The 19,952-nt window shown below is 45.0% G+C and overlaps 1 protein-coding gene across 3 annotated transcripts in view; it reads right to left on the bottom strand.

Moving 5' to 3' along the window:
* CCNK (cyclin K) overlaps nucleotides 1-19,952 on the bottom strand; it is a 357,987-nt gene that overhangs the window by 14,720 nt on the left and 323,315 nt on the right. For all 3 annotated transcript variants that reach the window (XM_069208291.1, XM_069208290.1, XM_069208289.1), the window contains exon 11: nucleotides 8,616-8,687. In XM_069208291.1, the coding sequence (XP_069064392.1) occupies nucleotides 8,616-8,687 (72 nt within the window). The remainder of the gene's footprint in view (nucleotides 1-8,615; nucleotides 8,688-19,952) is intronic.

Genomic DNA, 19,952 nt, shown 5'->3' with positions numbered 1-19,952 from the left:
ATAATACTTCCCCCCACCGGAGTGGTGTACAGTGTCGAGGGAAGCGAGACTTCATTGTTTAGTGGGTGCTTTTGGAGTGGACTGTTGAGGTCTGCTTGACCCTCGCTCCCTTGTGTTTCTTCGCTGAAACAGAGGGCGCCCCTGTCGTTGCTGAGACCTTTGCGACCAATGAGGGGTTTGAACCCTCTATTGGAAAGGGCGTCTATCGTACGGTCTGTACCTCCGCCTGAAATCTTTCCTTCTTTCGAGGCCTACCGCCTTCATGGTATCCACCTCGGTCTTCATGCGGGCCATCTCTTCGTCTGCATGGGCACCGAATAGAGAATTCCCGGCAAATGGGAGATTCAGGATACGTTGTTGTGCCTCCTGTTTCAAGCCAGTGAGCCTCAGCCAGGAAGATCTCCTCGCACAGATACCATGTGCGTACCCATGAGCCGCCAAATCCGCCCCATCCGCTGCCGCGCTGATAACTTGGTTAGATACCAGGCATCCTTCCTGTAGAATCTCTTGGAAATCTTGCCTGTCTTCTCTGGGCAGTTTTTCCGTAAATCTACTGAGGGAATCCCACAGAGAACGATCGTACCTGCCCAGGAGCGCAGACGCACTAGAGACCTTCATTGCTGAAGCCGCTGTCCCGCACATCTTTCTTCCCAGAGAGTCTAAATGCCTGCTCTCTTTATCCGGGGGTACTGTGGATGAAGATGCCACCGAGTGGGTCTTTCGGGCGGCAGCTATGATCACTGAGTCTGGTGGCGGATCCTTCCTAAGGAATAAAGGGTCTTGCTCTGGAGCCTTGTACTTTTTAAGAATCCGAGCCGGGGCAGACTTAAGCGAGGCTGGGGCCAGAAAAGTGTCCATGGTCGGCTGCAACAAACCAGGCACTAGAGGCAGCAACTTTTTCGACGCTGACCTCTGTTGTAGTGTCTCAAATATGATTGATGAGGAGGTAGATGGTTCTGGAACCTCTATATTGAGTTTCTGTGCTCCTCTTAGTAACACCTCGTTGAAAGTGGTTATGTCATCCACTGGTGAGACTCTAGCAGGTGGTGAATCTGTAAGAGTAGGTGAGTAACGCCTGACAGAAGAACCTGATGAAGACCAAGAGGGTGATCTTCTTGAGCGCGACCTGGATCTCCGTTGAGAGCGAGATCTGCTGCGGGACGCTGTAGCCGAGCGCCTAGTCCTCGCGGTCGGCTGTCGAGGAGCTGAACGAGCCCGTTCTGCCTTGGCTGTCGGCGATGGCGTTCTTGGCGGGGAGGCAGTGGGTGAATACATTCGCGAATATTGCGAATCTGGGGAGGCCGCTGGTCTGTTGAGGCTCTCCAGCCATCTCGGAGATAGGTTGATGGGCGAGACATGCCCAGGAGATGCTCTTGACCGAGAAGAGTCGCTCGGTATGGAGACCACTGGAGACTGAGCCTTGTCTGGCGAGGGGCGATGTTCTGCTCCCTGTTGGACAGGTAAGACCTGCTTCGACGTCGATGGCTGTTTCGACGTCGAAGGACGCCCAGTCGGTTGGTCCTGCCTCGACGTTGATTGCCTCGACGTTGAGTGCCTTGGCGTCGAACGGCGTTCCTTGGACCTCGACCTGCTCGCCGTCGTGTGCCTCGACGTGGAGCGATGGGAGGTTGACGGCGGATGTTTGCCGTGCCGTCGTGGAGATCTCGACGTCGTGTGTCCTGACGTCGGGGGGCGCACAGCCTTTGACGGCGACCGGGCATGCCGGCGGTGGCTCGACGTCGATCGGCGGGCTGCCGTCGACGGAGACCTGCCCCTACTCTGATGTTCCCTCGACGCCGTTCCCTTCGACGTCGGGTGCGTCGCCGTCGACGGCGATCTATGCCGGTGGGACGGTGGTAGCGACGACGTCGACGGTGAACAAGCAGGTATTTTCCTACCTGTCGACGTCGACCGGGCCATTCTCTCCTGAGAATGGCCTTCTGGATGCCTGGGGAGCGAGGAGGACGATGTTCTTTTCCTCTCCTGAAGCCCATGAAGTCGGATCTTCTCTCTGTCTTTCAGAGTCCTCCTAGACATGTTCTTACAGTACTGACAAGTGTCAGGGCAGTGACTCTGAGGCAGGCACACTATGCACAGAGAGTGGGGATCTGACTGGGCCTTCTTCTTCCCACAAGCAGGGCATTTGACAAAAAGAGAAGGCATTTTTCTGTCAGAAAAAACCTTCCCAGCTCAGACAAAGATGTTATTTGTCGAGTGAAAAGTGAAAAAACGCTTTTTTAAAGAATTTTTCTGAGGAAAACTCAGAAAAACTGAGAGCTCAATGCTCCAGGATCCTCTCAGAAGGAGCCGGAAAAAAGAACTGACCTAACTGTGAACCAACTGTCACCTTTCCTTCACCCCGAGGCATGGTGGGATACTGGAGGTGCTCAGGGTCTTAAAGGCACAGTGCCAAAGTTTTTATGGTTCTCCTGTGTTAACCTACATGCAGCCTATTGGCTAAGAATGCTTCATTGTTTTTCAATGCAGTTTTCTCTATTTTTTCACTAGAGTTTGCTACTGCTTACTTCCCCAAGCCTAGTTTTAGGAGCTTGGGTACTTATTTATGCTCTATTGTAGTATTAAAAAAAAAAAAAAAAAAAAACTTCATAGAAATAAAGCATTTTAGCCTGTTTTTAACATGATAGCCTGCATGACTGTTTGTTACACATGTATAATGTGTATATATTTTATATATGCTCCGGGGTCCCCGCACAAGGGCGGGAATATTCAATGTTTATGACTATTGATGAGGATCCCCTGGAAGAGAACTAAGATGTCCAGTTATTCTCCTACCATCAGATTGTTAGCAAGGTTTCTAAAAGTATCCCAAAATATAAAAGGGAAGGAAAAGGAGATACAAAATTCTATAGATCCATCAGTCTAATTGACAAACTATAAAATCTATTCAAATTGATACTCAACGCTCTAGAGGAATGGATTAAGCAAGAGAATATCCTGAACATGATAAAAGGCGACTTTAGCGATAACCTCTCTACAATAGGCAAGATAACTAATTTTACACCCACTGTATTTACTTTCAGCACAGCCTATTTATATAACCATCCTGGACTTTACAGCCTCCTTTAGTTTGACGGCAAGGCCAAGACTAGGTGAAAAACAGGGATATGGGCCAGGAACCGGTGTTACTATCACGGATATGGATGTTCTAGTCTGATACCACAACACAAGTTAGTCTCAACGAGAAAGGCATCCTAAGTAAGAAAATTACAACGGTAAACTGTAGGCAGATGCTTCTATCATGATCGCAAGAACACCTAAAGGCCGTCCAGGCCAACTCCATGAACTGACACACTGTCGCAAAACAAATAGCCTGAAAATAAGTATGTGAAAAACAAAAATTAGGATTTCCCAGAAATGAGACCGTAACCTTCTACACTGAGAAACAAACATTTTTAGTATATTTACATAGCTGGGCCTAGATATTTCAAACAATAATCGGTAGAATGAGAACGGTAATAGGGAGATTGAGAAATCAGAGCCATTTTACAAAGCAATCTTAAGGATAGCAAAGGCATTCTTTCATTGTTTCTCCGTTAATATAGACAAGGTTTTTATGGGAAAGACAGTAAGCCAAATTGCAAATAGATCGGAACTATGGGGCCTAGACAAGACTGCATCCAAAACAGGGAGCCAGGAAAGAAGATTATTGAAAAAGCATCAGTTTCTACCAACTCGATTTCCTGCAGCTGCTCTTGAGGCTTATGTTATCAACACCTCAATCCAAAGCAGATGTCGATGGATCCCATTAATTATGGGCTAAAGAAACAAAGATTGCACAGCACAAACATGATGAATGTAGTATGGAAAGAATATTTATTGTTAAGCCAAATTGTTTTATTTGCAGCAGCTTGTGAAAAAGAGGCCCCCCACTTTGGGTTTGTTCTTTCACCTAAAAATCACAGTTTGAGATGATGAAACACAAGAACCAAAAGCTACATCACAGGACATAGGTACTTGATTCTGGCAAAGTTCATAACCCAACTTACAAACTCCTTCATGTTTGAGGTTTAGGCAGCATTGAAAAAACTCCCTTATTTTTGGCATCCATAGAAAGTCAGGCCATTTTAAAGCCACTCACTAGCAGTTGCCACATTGTCAGAGGAAAGACTCCAATAAGAAAAGTTTCTGCAGTCACATTAGTGGCCTAAGGGGGTTTGAACATGGGTTACCAAAATACAATTTTTCTAATTAATCAGATAACTTGCTTGCCTGTATTTGTCGAAAAAGTGCCCCCCCTCTTAGCTCTGCCAAGAGACCATGAACGACAAAAGAACCCAGAAGTATCTGTTACCCTAACAAAGACTAAGAACGAACAATCAGAACAGTTGCTTTTAAACTGTGAATCAGCACCCTCAAAGCAATAGAGCCATACATTACTGGTAGATAAAATGCCAACATGCCTCTCCTAGCTAAGCTCAAGGCTTATTTCACAAAGAGTAAAACCAGCCACTGCTGCATTCATGACAAATGTCCTGATCTGAGTTTTGCAGAGTGGCTATCTAGCATATGTTCTTAGCCTAATTTACAGCATGTACTCACTCCAGAACAGACTGCTGGGTCAGGTGTTTCGCCCAACTTGCCTATACAGTGAAATTATAACCTTTCCCTCTCCAGGATAATAAATTACCAACATCTGAGTTGGTGGTAAACGTACTATTCTAGATCACTATTTCAGAGTATCAAGCAATATTTTGTGATGGCTAAAGAACATTTACAATTTGTAATACAGGTTTTGCAATCAAAGAAAAAAAATCCTGCTTCCTTCACAATAAACAACCATGGATCCAAATTGATTTCTAACCCCAAATTCCCAGTCAAATTGATCTTCTTAACACTTGTCAATTCTGGACCAGCAGAGCTGCCGGAATCCTTAAAGGATCATTATTAAAATGTTTACATGTAAAGGATGTGATGATTAGTCCAGAGTGACTACTGGATGAAGAAGCCCTGCACCAACTGGTGGACATATCGGCTGAGCAAAACAGATCACACGGCAATCTGGTCCTGTGTAAAGCGCAAGTTTTGTAAGCATGCCCTGCAGACAATTCTTTTAATGTGCAGGGTGTGGCACACCCTAAGAAAAACATGGATAAACTACCAGTAACAACAAATAAGCCAGTTGCTCAAAGACTGGATATAAACCTAGTTTCAGAATTTGCCTGAACTGCGAGAGTACCAGGCACTGCAAACAAAAACAGTGCAGGTATTCTAGGAAAACAGAGACCAAAAGGCAAGACATCGCTTAAAGCCAATTAAAAGAGACATAGATGGTAGGAGGTACCAAGAGTGAAAGATGGCAGTAGATAAAGTAGTAAATGTGCTGAAGAACTGGAAGCATCAGAAGAAAAGGACTACTGTATGAAGTGTTTGGCAGAAATGAAAAGGAAGCAGACCGCACATGCAAAGACGTCCCATACCATGTTATTATTTCCTGTACCATTTCTTGTACTAAGGATATTTTGGTCACTTGCCCTGCAGTCATGTCATCCAACGACTCTGGAGGAAGAAAGATACAGACTTGGCATACCAGTGAACTGCACTTGGCAGCATATAAAATAGATTAGGAGTAACGCCAAAAAGCATAAAAAATGCATGTTGGGGAAAAAGAAAACAGAACAGAAGTGGATAAAGTCTAGCCACTCAGGATATCACTAAGGTGGGGAATCTGTGGATAAAATATCCCTTGGAACGCTATATGAAAAAAATACATATTGAAAGGAATAGCGAGGGATCTTCCAGTACTAGGTCAAGGACTCTGAAAACTGCTGTTGGTGCAGGTAGTTCTTTAGTGACTCTTCCAATAGGTAAAAGAAGCAGTATTTTGGTTTCTTTATACATTTAAAAATGCCCCACAGAACATCAGCACCAGTCAGCAGTAACTCAACATGAAGCCTATCACAATAGAAAACCATAAAGCACCAGTTACAAGAATAGAAATCAGCAAGGTGGAAAAGCAGTGAGGTTGGGTGTCACAATATTGGGGGAAGGGGATCAGGGTAGAATATACAGGGATTTGATGTTACTATCCTGTTACTAGAAATCCATACCTGTAACTGGTATCTAGAACCTCAGTAAGGTATGAAAGAACAAATAAAGTTCCACAGCTTTCTTATTGGGCACTTTAGTGAACCAGCCTATCCGTATAACCCTCACAGATCTCTCAAAGAAATTAGTGTTTCAACTTCTGAATGAACTAAGGAAAGGTTGGTGTCCATTGTGACAATTAACACACAATGCTGAGTATCATTAGGCATGTTTAAATGGCCTTCAGTAACATCATACTTGGTCATCTGGAAGAAATAATTCTACTACACTGAACAGGTACCCTGATCTACATGCACCCATCCACACAGCCACAATGCCAGTATGCCTACAAAAACGACCCATTAATGTTAAACAAAAGAAAATATTTTACATAAAAGAGGCAAATATGCCGACACAATCTGTAGGATAACAGTTGCACCTAATATTGATTTAATATCAGGAAGAGAAACACAAACACAGTTTTGATCTCAGAATGAATATTAAAAAAAATAAAAAAATAAAAAAAACACACAAACGAACTGCCATCCTTTTCTTCCCCCGGAATGTGCAACACTAGAGATTTGGGGACCTTCTGATTACATAAAGTTGGTTCTCTTACAAATTCAAAAGGTGTCTTTACAAAACGTACAACTTGCTGATTCAAATTCATTTTAGTCCTAACCAAGGGATTCAGATGACAAGGGTTTTTTTAAAAGCAATAAACATGGCAAACATATCCTGCCTTGGTAACCATCCCACCTAGCAATGTTCACGTGTGGCGGTACAGTCACCAATAATTGTGGAGCAACTGGCAAACAAAAAAATACAGACCTACTTCTGTCTAAGATCTGTAAACATCTCAATACAGGAGTAAAAAAATGTGGTCCAGAGGCAAATGCACAGGCTATGCATACAAAAGTGTTTGCAAAGCTCAATTTCTGATTCTCTAATTACAGCTTGTATTGCCCAGACCCATCACTGCAGGGAGAAAAACCACTGAAGACTGATAAAGTACTACCCTTTCTTTGAGAAGCAGATTACACACCTGGCTCCAGGATCACAGTCATGCAGCAGCTTGCCAGATCGCTTGTCTTTGTTACTGTAAGAATACTCGAGAAGACATAGCATTTTTGGATTTAATCATTTTCATTAGGGCAGTTTAACCGTGATCCAGAGATCACTGCAACACCAATAGGAAAATTCCTCTTTTAGCATTTGGCGTCTCCTGAAGTAATATGCGTTAAGTGTAGAAAAATAACAAGTGTACCGGTATTGTAGAAAAATAAGTTTAATTAAAACAAAGCTGGAGGTTTAGCCTTAGTTTCTCAAACATGAGGCTGCATTTTCTCATTTAACAAGACAGTTGCATCAAGATGAACAGTTTGGCTCAATTTTTTGGTCAACTTCTGTAGCAGTAAATACACTCTTTTCATTGGTGAGTATGCAAAATATTTCTAAACAGATTAATTGAAACCAAAGTGAAAGACATTTTCTGGTCCACAAAATGGGATGTTTTTATCAGGTCAAACGCCAGAATTCTAGATTCAATGTGTTTTTTTAACCCACCAACAACCGAATTCAATAGAGAAGCGAAAAACAAAGTATTAAGAATGGAAATAAAATTGAAAGATCCTCTCTGTGATACAATGGATTAAAATATAGAGGGCTGTTGGCTAATGTTAATAGTAGAAGACGCACGCACATTATACGCAGTCCCCAAAAATCGACATGGAATCCTTGTCTTGCGAAAACCAAGAAGTGCACTGGAACCGTAGCTATGTACTGTAAATAATGTTTGTTGCTCATTTTGCAACATTGTCTACACCTGTACTTCAGGGTTTGAGCACCAAAAATACCTTTTAAATACATTGAGCTTTCCTACCTCCCTCCTTTTCCTTCACGGGAAAGAGCATGTTGATGCTAAGGGTGAGAAAGAACTCATGAGACGATGTGGTGAGGGTGAGAGCATTTTTATGCAGTTCCGTAACTTTCAAGATTCATGTTTGGGAAATTACGCAGTGCCAGTTATGAATATGCACCAATTGGACAAGTTGAATCAGTATTAAAAATAAATAAACATAGGTGTAGCAGCAGTTCAAAACATGAAACCAATTCCCACTGCAGATAATTGTATTATAAAGACATGAAAATGCTAGTTTCAATGCTCCTTTTCCAAAGATCTCAAGTACTAAGAACAGCAGCTTAGTGAAATATACCAGTAACCGTATTTTGCCACTGCCATTTACTAAAAAAAAAAAAAAAAACAGGGATTCTGCAACAAAGTGTGGTAATACTGTCTGATGATCGGGAATTGTTCTTGAACGACTGAAGATTCTGTGCAAAGGTGCATTTGTGACTGGCATGCTTATGGACTTTACAGCCCTCTTGCTGTACTCCAAGTAGATCTTGTTTTTCCAAGGAATAATTGCCATCACCTTTAAAATATCTAATATAATAGATTAAACTCCAAAACTATTTTTTGCTGTATTCCCTTATAGCACTGCATTAAACAATGTGGTATATAACAGTGAAACTAAATACCAAATCATCCCAACTGCAATAAATCTCACCTGACTGAGAATGCACCGGCAAAATTTGTTGATGAGCTGACTCCAGTTTTGGTATTTTAGCAGGTGGTTGCTCTGAAAATAAACCAATAAATATATATGGACTTTTTTTTTTTTTTACACAAATCAACATGATCAACACGAACAACGGGAAATATAATATCTTCAGTACTCTAGAATAAAGCACACAGCAGAGAAAGACTTAACGTAAACACCAAAGACATACAATGTGGACCATAGTCTCCCACTGAGAACATGTTTGTTGAGTACTTTTTACTAGGAATCAGAGTTGGACCTGGCAATAAAAAGTGAAATCAGGGTTTGTATGAGGGTTCCCAATGCTCAAACCAAAACCTTGTACATTTACCCTCCTCCATACCTTGTCCATAGTTGAAAGACAACTGCTGACTAGAACCAATTTAGCCATCTGGGACAGAACTGAAAATATGAAGGGTAGTTTGCTAGCAAGTAAATTATCACTTAGGTTATAATACTTTTTTTTCCCCCATTAAAATGTTTCCTAGTATGTCTGACAATTGGTGAGGCAAACATTTTGATTTTGTGTTATGCAGCTAAAGGCACTGGAAATGCTGTGAGAGGGTCAGAATGAAAAGGGGAGAAGGAAAGGATTATGTTATTTACCCTGTAAGCATCTGTTCGTGGCATGTAGTACTGTAGATTCAAGTGCTTTGCATACTTCTGCCCTCTTGTGTCTTCAAAGAAGTTGTTTGGAGTCAAGAGGCGAAGTGACTCCTCCCTCTTGGTGATACTGCGCACGGTCATTGACTCCATTGTTGGATTGTTTTCCCGCAGTGAGGTGAGAATGGAGTTTGAGTACTGTGTTAGAAAGAGATGTCCACGCATATGAAGGGCAAGATAATACTGCAACGGCCACTCGTGTCTGGGGAAGAGGGCAGGTGCATATGAAGAAAACAAGTTACTTACCTGTAGCTACAGTTATCCAGTATTGGTATCTTTCATAAATTCACATGCTTGAATCATCCCCGTCGAAGTGGGAGTCCCATGGTACATAAAATAGCAATAATTAAGATTTTTTTTTTTTTTGCCATAGGCTATAATGGAGACAGCAATTGCTCACATAGCCTATCCATGTCCTTTTGTGAAAGGACACAAACCTGCCTGTTGTCCAATCAGGCACCAGCACCCTCTAGAACCTTCTCCAGAGAAGCTCCCTTCCTCAGATTTTCCAGCACGAGAGTGAAAAATTATAACCTGGGAGGAAATGCGAGCATCAAAGGGGAGGAGGGTGGGTCGCATGTGAATTTATGAAATATACCAATACTGGATAACTGCAGTGACAGGTAAGTAACTTGTTTTCTTATCCAGTATTGGATCTTTCATAAATTCACATGCTTGAATCTGAATAGTCAGCAGTACTGTTGATAAAACATTATATCCAACGCGGATGGAGGGTGCGAGCATGAAGACCCTCTATCTCCAATATAAATAGTTAACTCATACATTTTTCATAGTGAGCTTCAAAGGAATATAGATACTTCCAAGTACATGTACACATATACTGAAACATTCATATTGTAAATGCCGATATACAGATATATATATACATATATACATATACACATACATATATCTATATGCAGAAGTATAATAGAAATCACAGTTATTTGCATCTCAAACCATGTCTATATAACTCAGGAAAAAGGTCTCACCTTAATGAAAGAGATGGCGTAGAACAGCTTGTCCTACTAGAGAGTCAGTTCTTTGTGATGACTCCAAACAATAGTGCTGCGTAAAGGAGTGCGTAGTTTTCCATGTCGCAGCTTGGCATATCTTATCAAGGGCAATGCCTTGAAACAAAGCAGCCGATGTGGAGACTGCTCTCGTGGAGTGGGCTCTCGGGCGCCTAGTCAGTGGTCTTCCTGCCTTGGTGTGACAGAATTGGATTGTCGAGGAAATTCATCGGGCTATAGTGGCCTTGGTTACTCCTGTTCCCTGTCGTCCAAGAGAATAAGATACTCGGAGTTGGTCTGATTTTCTGATTTGCTTGGTACTTTGAAGATAAAATTTGAGGCATCGTTTGATGTCCAGAGTGTAGAGTTTTCTCTGCAATCGTAGTAGGATCTGGAAAAAAGGTTCGTAGAATTACAGGTTCGTGGGGATGGAAAGAAGATGGTACCTTGGGAATGTATTTGGGGTTGGTTCTGAGCATAACAAAGTCTTCAGAGAAAACTAAAAAGGGTTCTTTAGTAGTGAACACCTGTATATCACTGACTCTCCTGGTAGAGGTGAGAGCGAGCAAGGTTGCCACTTTCCAAGTGATGTACTTGAGTTCTGCCCTATGAATGGGCTCGAAAGGAGCTTTCATGAGCTGGGAAAGGACATTATTAAGGTGCCACTCTGGCGGAGGTAGCCGCACCGGGGGAAAACGTGCGGAAAAGCCCTTTCATAAACTGCTTAATGATTCTCGATGAGCCAATAGATGGCATGTCAGCCGATCGTCTGTATGAGGCTATAGCTGCTAGGTGAATCTTGACTGATGCATGGCAAAGACCTGCTTTGGAGAGAGAGAGCAGGTAAGAAAGAATTTGCTCAGGGTTAATTTGAAATGGGTGAAAATTGTTGTGAGAGCACCAAACACAAAATCTCTTCCATTTGAGTTTGTACGACTTATTTGTGCTCTCTGCTCGTGCCCTAGATAATATAATGTGAGAAAGTAGCCTCTTTCTAGCCTTGTTACCCCCACTTTTGGCCTGTTTGTGAGTGTATGTCAGGGTGTTTTCACTGTCTCACTGGGATCCTGCTAGCCAGGGCCCAGTGCTCATAGTGAAAACCCTATGTTTTCAGTATGTTTGTTATGTGTCACTGGGACCCTGCTAGTCAGGACCCCAGTGCTCATAAGTTTGTGGACTACATGTATGTGTTCCCTGTGTGGTGCCCAACTGTCTCACTGAGGCTCTGCTAACCAGAACCTCAGTGGTTATGCTCTCTCATTTATTTCAAATTGTCACTAACAGGCTAGTGACCAATTTTACCAATTTACATTGGCTTACTGGAACACCCTTATAATTCCCTAGTATATGGTACTGAGGTACCCAGGGTATTGGGGTTCCAGGAGATCCCTATGGGCTGCAGCATTTCTTTTGCCACCCACTTCTTACACAGGCCTGCCATTACAGCCTGAGTGAAATAACGTCCACGTTATTTCACAGCCATTTTACACTGCACTTAAGTAACTTATAAGTCACCTATATGTCTAACCTTTACCTGGTAAAGGTTAGGTGCAAAGTTACTTAGTGTGAGGGCACCCTGGCACTAGCCAAGGTGCCCCCACATTGTTCAGAGCCAATTCCCTGAACTTTGTGAGTGCGGGGACACCATTACACGCGTGCACTACATATAGGTCACTACCTATATGTAGCTTCACAATGGTAACTCCGAATATGGCCATGTAACATGTCTATGATCATGGAATTGCCCCCTCTATGCCATCCTGGCATAGTTGGCACAATCCCATGATCCCAGTGGTCTGTAGCACAGACCCTGGTACTGCCAAACTGCCCTTCCTGGGGTTTCACTGCAGCTGCTGCCAACCCCTCAGACAGGCATCTGCCCTCCTGGGGTCCAGCCAGGCCTGGCCCAGGATGGCAGAACAAAGAACTTCCTCTGAGAGAGGGTGTGACACCCTCTCCCTTTGGAAAATGGTGTGAAGGCAGGGGAGGAGTAGCCTCCCCCAGCCTCTGGAAATGCTTTGTTGGGCACAGAGGTGCCCAATTCTGCATAAGCCAGTCTACACCGGTTCAGGGGATCCCTTAGCCCTGCTCTGGCGCGAAACTGGACAAAGGAAAGGGGAGTGACCACTCCTCTGACCTGCACCTCCCCTGGGAGGTGTCCAGAGCTCCTCCAGTGTGCTCCAGACCTCTGCCATCTTGGAAACAGAGGTGCTGCTGGCACACTGGACTGCTCTGAGTGGCCAGTGCCACCAGGTGACGTCAGAGACTCCTTGTGATAGGCTCCTTCAGGTGTTGCTAGCCTATCCTCTCTCCTAGGTAGCCAAACCCTCTTTTCTGGCTATTTAGGGTCTCTGTCTCTGGGGAAACTTTAGATAACGAATGCAAGAGCTCATCCGAGTTCCTCTGCATCTCTCTCTTCACCTTCTGCCAAGGAATCGACTGCTGACCGCGCTGGAAGCCTGCAAACCTGCAACATAGTAGCAAAGACGACTACTGCAACTCTGTAACGCTGATCCTGCCGCCTTCTCGACTGTTTTCCTGCTTGTGCATGCTGTGGGGGTAGTCTGCCTCCTCTCTGCACCAGAAGCTCCTTAGAAATCTCCCGTGGGTCGACGGAATCTTCCCCCTGCAACCGCAGGCACCAAAAAGCTGCATTACCGGTCCCTTGGGTCTCCTCTCAGCACGACGAGCGAGGTCCCTCGAATCCAGCAACTCTGTCCAAGTGACCCCCACAGTCCAGTGACTCTTCAGTCCAAGTTTGGTGGAGGTAAGTCCTTGCCTCACCTCGCTGGGCTGCATTGCTGGGAACCGCGACTTTTGCAGCTACTCCGGCCCCTGTGCACTTCCGGCGGAAATCCTCCGTGCACAGCCAAGCCTGGGTCCACAGCACTCTAACCTGCATTGTACGACTTTCTAAGTTGGTCTCCGGCGACGTGGGACTCCTTTGTGCAACTTCGGCGAGCACCGTTTCACGCATCCTCGTAGTGCCTGTTTCTGGCACTTCTCTGGGTGCTACCGGCTTCAGAGAGGGCTCCTTGTCTTCCTCGACGTCCCCTCTCTCGGCTGGTCCAATTTGCGACCTCCTGGTCCCTCCTGGGCCTCAGCAGCGTCCAAAAACGCTAACCGCACGATTTGCAGCTAGCAAGGCTTGTTGGCGTTCTTTCGGCGGGAAAACACTTCTGCACGACTCTACACGGCGAGAGGGATCCGTCCACCAAAGGGGAAGTCTCTAGCCCTTTTCGTTCCTGCAGAAACCTCAGCTTCTTCTGTCCAGTAGAAGCTTCTTTGCACCCGCAGCTGGCATTTCCTGGGCATCTGCCCATCTCCGACTTGCTTGTGACTTTTGGACTTGGTCCCCGTGTTCCACAGGTACCCTAGATTGGAAATCCACAGTTGTTGCTTTGTTGGTTTGTGTCTTTCCTGCATTATTCCTCTAACACGACTTCTTTGTCCTTAGGGGAACTTTAGTGCACTTTGCACTCACTTTTCAGGGTCTTGGGGAGGGTTATTTTTCTAACTCACTATTTTCTAATAGTCCCAGCGACCCTCTACAAGGTCACATAGGTTTGGGGTCCATTCGTGGTTCGCATTCCACTTTTGGAGTATATGGTTTGTGTTGCCCCTATCCCTATGTTTCCCCATTGCATCCTATTGTAACTATACATTGTTTGCACTGTTTTCTAAGACTATACTGCATATTTTTGCTATTGTGTATATATATCTTGTGTATATTTCCTATCCTCTCACTGAGGGTACACTCGAAGATACTTTGGCATATTGTCATAAAAATAAAGTACCTTTATTTTTAGTATAACTGAGTATTGTGTTTTCTTATGATATTGTGCATGACACTAAGTGGTACTGTAGTAGCTTCACACGTCTCCTAGTTCAGCCTAAGCTGCTCTGCTAAGCTACCATTATCTATCAGCCTAAGCTGCTAGACACCCTATACACTAATAAGGGATAACTGGGCCTGGTGCAAGGTGCAAGTACCCCTTGGTACTCACTACAAGCCAGTCCAGCCTCCTACATATAAGTCTACATTCCTGATCGATGTTCATATCGTGAAACTCTCTGTACTCAGGAGCCAAGCATGCAATTGTAGTGAAGCTGGGTCGGGATGTAGGATGAGACCCTGATTCTTCGTTAGAAGATTGTGGTTGCAAGGAAGGCGGACTGGATTGGCCACGGACCGGAGTAGGAGCTCCGTGTACCAGTACTGTCTGGGCCATTTGGGGGCTATAAGAATGATCCTGCAGCATTCGGACTTCATTTTCCTGAGGAGCCTGGGAATCAGTGGGATGGGGGGGGGAAATCATATGCAAAGATCCCGGACCATCTCATCAAAAGAGCATTTCCCCACGACCCCGGGAGTGGGTATCGACTGGCGTAAAACTGGCATTTGGCGTTCAGGTTGGTGGCAAACAAGACTAGGATTGACCGACCCCATCATTGGAAGATGCCGTCGAGTATGTTCTGGTTGAGTTCCCACTTGTGGCAGTTGTCGTCCGTCCTGCTGAGAGAGTCCGCTAGGGCGTTGTTGACCCCAGGCAGGTGCCCCACCCTGAGGCGGACGTTGTTCAGTGTGAGCCAGTCCCAAAGAGACTGAGCTTTTCTTGAGAGGGAGAGGGATCTTGTTCCTCCCTGCTTGTTGATGTAAAACATACTTGTGTTGTCCCTTCTGACTAACACTGAGGATCCTGCGATGTGTGGCAGAAAAGCCTTGAGCGTGAGATGGATCGCTTTCAGCTCTAACAGGTTTATGTGCATTTCTTTTTGGAGCTTGGACCATCTGCCCTGAATGCGCATGTCCTGCAAATGGCCTCCCCACCCCTCCAAGGAGGCGTCTGTGGTGATGACAAAGTCTGTTATTGGTGCTTGAAAAGTAAGACCTTGGGAGAGGTGGTTGGTGTGAGACCACCATTTCAACACCTGCTGAATTTTCGGTGTGATAGTTATCAAGTCGTCGAAGGACCCTTGCGACTGGGTCCATTGAAGTTGCAGTTCTTCTTGCAGCGGCCTCATTTTGAGTCTTGCTAGCCGTACTAGGACTACGGCTGAGGAAATCATGCCCAGGAGCGTCTTGAACAGTCGTACTGAAACAAACTCATTTGTGGAGATTCTGACAGCCAAGAGGGTTAGCTTCTGCTGCCTTGCTGGAGTGAGATATGCCTTGTTTTGGATAGTGTCTAATTCTGCTCCCAGGAAAACTCTTCTGCATGAGGGAAGCACGACTAACTTCTGTAGGTTCACTGTTAGACCCAAACTGTGGAATAGTTTTAAGCAGGCGTTTGTCGCTTTGGAAGCTAGTAGAGATGACGGAGCTTTTATGAGCCTGTCGTCCAGGTATGGGAACACCTGGAAACCCTTGCTTCGGAGGAAACCTGCGACTGGGGCAAGGCATTTCATGAAGATTCTTGGAGCTGATCTGAGACCAAATGGTAGGACTTTGAACTGATAATGGGCACCGGCTACCGTAAAGCGGAAATATTTGCGATGTTTTCAATGTATTGGTATGTGGAAGTAGGCGTCCTGGAGATCTAGAGTTGTCATAAAATCTCCAGGATTGAGGAGGTGCAGGATATCCGATAGTGTGATCATCCGGAAAGATTGCTTCCGAAGGAACTTGTTGCGTTTCCTGAGGTCTAGTATAGGACACCATTCCCCTGACTTCTTCCTTATGAGGAAAAAACGGGAGTAGAATCCGAGACCTCGTTGTTGTACTGGAACTGCCTCTATAGCTCCTTTGGCAAGCATGCTGAATAGCTCCCTTTGAAGCAGACGAAGATGGAGAGATCTGCTTGATGTTGGTGGATGATGCGGTGGCTTTTGTGTGAATTCCAGGGTATGACCTCTTGTCACTATATCCAGCACCCATCTGTCTGATGTTATTTTCTTCCACTCTTGGATGTAGTTGTAAATATTTGCTCCTATTTGCTGATGGTGCGGGCATTGGGGAGCATAGCCGGTGCCTGTAGAAGATCATTGTTTTCTGGGTTGATCTCTGGATTGTGAAGCTTGTCTTCGTTTACCTTCTTTTCTGGTATAGGAAGCAGTAGATGATTGTCTGTACTGTTGGTGGTAGGAAGGCCTATACTGGGATTGTTGGTATTGCCTGTGGAAGGAACCTCGAAATGAGGTGAAACCTCTTCCTCTAGCACCCCGAAAGGGCTGTTTGTGGTATTGCAGGGTACCCAGGGACTTGGCAGTGTTCGTGTCAGTCTTGATGGCTTGGAGCGCGTTATCTACGTGTTTTCCAAATAGAGATTCGCCATCGTAAGGCATGTCTAGGACCCGGGACTGCACTTCCGGCCTGAAAGATGTGGCTTTGAGCCAACCTTGGCGGCGTAGGACAGCGGCACCTGGTAGTTGACGAAAACCAGTAGAGGCAATATCAAGAGCGCAGTCTATTATTTCTTCCGACGTACGCTCACCCTCTTGGAGGATCTTCCGTGCCTCTGCTTGCTTACTTTCAGGGATGAGGTCCAAGAAAGGTTGCATGTCCGACCACATTTGGCGGTCATAATGACCTAGAATTGCCAAAGAATTTGCTGCTCTGACAGTGACTGCTGACATGGAGGAGAATCTTTTGCCTATATTATCCAATCTCCGTCCTTCTTTGTCTGGAGGAGTAGAGATAGGCGTTGTTGGGTTTTTGGAGCGCCTTTGAGCAGCCTGTGAGATAACTGAGTCAGGCTTTGGTTGGCCAGTAAGACATGCCTGAGAGTCTTGGGTTGCCTTGTATTTCTTGTCTAGTTTTTGCGGGACTGGAGGAACTGTAGCCGGGTTGCGCATAATCTTTGTACCTTCGCTCCATATGAAATCAATAATCGGAATGGACCGTACAGACTTCCGTGATTGCTCCTTAAAATCATGTAGGAAACATTCCGACTGGGAGACAGATGTTGGAAGGTGAAAGCGTACAGCAGCTCTGTCCATAAGATTATGGAAACCACCTATGTCCTCGGGTGGAGAATCAGAGGGGTGAGGAGGTGGTGGAGAAGGAGTGGGGGCTAAGTAATCATCCCATTCCTCAGTAGGATGTTGCGGGGTAGAAATTTCTCCTTCCTCTTCTTCTTCTCCCCCTGAAGTGGAACCTTCATCTCTAGGGGGTGCAGCTAGCACCGAGTGGGATGTCATTCTTGGAGTAGCTGGAGGAGGAGGGACATTGATTGGTGTCACCGGAGAAACTGGCGCTGGTGGCTGATCTTCTGCTGCCAGTGGGAACCTTCTCCTATATTCCTGTAGCATAGATTTTAAATCCTGGATTAAGGAGGAAGGCATCTGTATAGAGTCTCTATGCTGAGGCTCTCTTGGTTGGTAAAAGTGTTCCTGATGAGTAGTATGGCTGGTACTGGTTATACTCATCCTCGTCATCTTCCTCTTGATACTTGCCGTGGAGCTGTGAGGGGCTGTGTGCATCTCCGAATGGACCTTCATCAGATTCCTCCCAGTCAAGAAGAAGACTGGGTACTAAAGTTGACACTTTACTTGGAGATGTGTCTATTGGATAAACGTCTGGTGTGGGCAGAGATGTGATCCTGACCATGGCTCGGAGATCTGGAGACCTGGAAGAGGTAGAGTTGCCTCTATCTGCCAAATAGGCACCAGTGCAGTCGTCGATGGCGTGAAAGTTGACGGAGCCGTGGACGGGACTGATTTTTCCCTTGACGATGGTCTCGTCGACGTCATCGGCGGTAGCGTCGACAGTGGTGTCTTCGTCGACTTCTTTGACGGTGTCCCCGTCGACGGTGAAACAGCCGATGACCTTGGCGTCTCGGACATCATAGTCGACGGGGCAGTCGTCGACGGTGTTATAATCGACGATGTACTTGTCGATGGCGTACTCGTCGACGGAGGTTTGAGTGAGGGGATAGGAGCCCTTACCGTCGATGTTAGAGTAGTCGACGCTGACGAAGGTCTCGTCGACGATGCAGTGGAGACGGTAGTTGTTAGTACCGTCGTCACGGTTGTCGACGGTGGTGTCGTCGTCAATCTGATTTTTAGAGTCACTTTTCCAGACGTAGAAGGCTCTGAAGGAGAGAGACAGTAGGGCTCCTCCTTCTGAAGAGGAGAGGAAGGCTCAGAGGAGACTGAAGTCTGAAAGCCCTTCCCATGGTGTAATTTCTGCCTCTTCCTAGATTGTTCTGTGTGGCCCAGGTCCTCAGATTTGGACCTTTTATGTGGCCTCTCTGACCCACTCTCCTCACCTGAAGAACAGGATTTAGCCTCTAACCATGTCAGGAGCCTACCCTCACGATCTCTGAGGGTGCGACATATCTTGCAGTCCTTAACCTGGTGTTGTGGGTAGAGACAATACAAGCAGTCTTTATGTGGATCATCCACATGGAGCCTTTTCTTTCCACAGGTCTTGCAAGGGCGGAAAAGGCCTTTTCTAGAAGTATCAGACATATTTTCAATTGTTTTGAGAGAAAATATTCTGAAGTAGAAGAAAAACTGAGCAGAGCTCAGGGAGACTCCCTTCATACGACGTGCGGTAGAAAATCTAGGGAAGGGAGGTTGTCTGGAGAAGGTTCTAGAGGGTGCTGGTGCCTGATTGGACAACAGGCAGGTTTGGGTCCTTTCACAAAAGGACATGGATAGGCTATATGAGCAACTGCTGTCTCCATTATAGCCTATGGCAAAAAAAAATGATTTGTTAATTATTGCTATTTTATGTACCGTGGGACTCCCACTTCGACGACGGGGATGATTCAAGCATGTGAATTTATGAAAGATCCAATACTGAATAATCTACAGCACTACATGCCACAAACAGATGTATATAGGGTAAGTAACAATCCGTTCGATGACGTGTGGCTGTAGATAAACATGTCCTACAAAAAGCAGTTTCTAACCCCTGGGTGCTGCAGTTGACTGCAAAAAAGGTGAAGCTCGGCCTGTCCAACATTTGCTTGTTGTCATGCTAGTACGTCCACACAATAGTGTTCAGTAAAGGTGTGCAAATTTGACCATGTGGCTGCTTTACAAATGTCAACTATTGGAATATTACCAAAAAAAACTACAGATGCAATTATTTTATGAGTCAAGTGTGCTCTAGGAGGTGTGGGTAAAACTCTTTTAGCAGTGGCATAACAGGTTTGAATACATTTAATTATCCACCCTGAGATACATGCTTTAGATACAGCTTTCCCCGTGTGTGGTGGTGAAAAAGCAACAAAGAGTTGTTTAGTTTTGTGAAAATCCTTAGTTCTATCTAATTCTCTTTTTACATCGAAGGTGTGTAGAGCTCTTTCTGCTACTGATGCGGGTTGTGGAAAGAAAACCAGTAATTCAACTGATTGTTTTAAGTGGAACATGAAAACAACCTTTGGAAGAGATTTTGGGTTGCTACTGAGGACTACCCTATCTTTATGTATTTGGAAAGAAGGTTCCTCCAAGGTCAGTGCCTGACTCTCACTCACATGTCTTAGCCATATGATTGCTACTAGAAATGTTACTATCCTAGATAGAAATTGGAGTGGACAGTTTTGTAATGGCTCAAATTGTGGTCTCATAAGTCTAGTAAGCACAATGCTAAGGTTCCATATTGGTGCTGGTGGCACCCTAAGTGGAATACTTTTGAGGCCTTCCAAAAAATGCCTTAATTACAAGTATTTTGAAAAAT

This window comes from Pleurodeles waltl, chromosome 9 (assembly GCF_031143425.1).
Source record: "Pleurodeles waltl isolate 20211129_DDA chromosome 9, aPleWal1.hap1.20221129, whole genome shotgun sequence".
Taxonomy (NCBI): Eukaryota; Metazoa; Chordata; class Amphibia; order Caudata; family Salamandridae; genus Pleurodeles; species Pleurodeles waltl.
The sequence above is the reverse complement of the archived record's forward strand: the minus strand, read 5'-3'. Positions and strand labels throughout refer to the sequence as shown.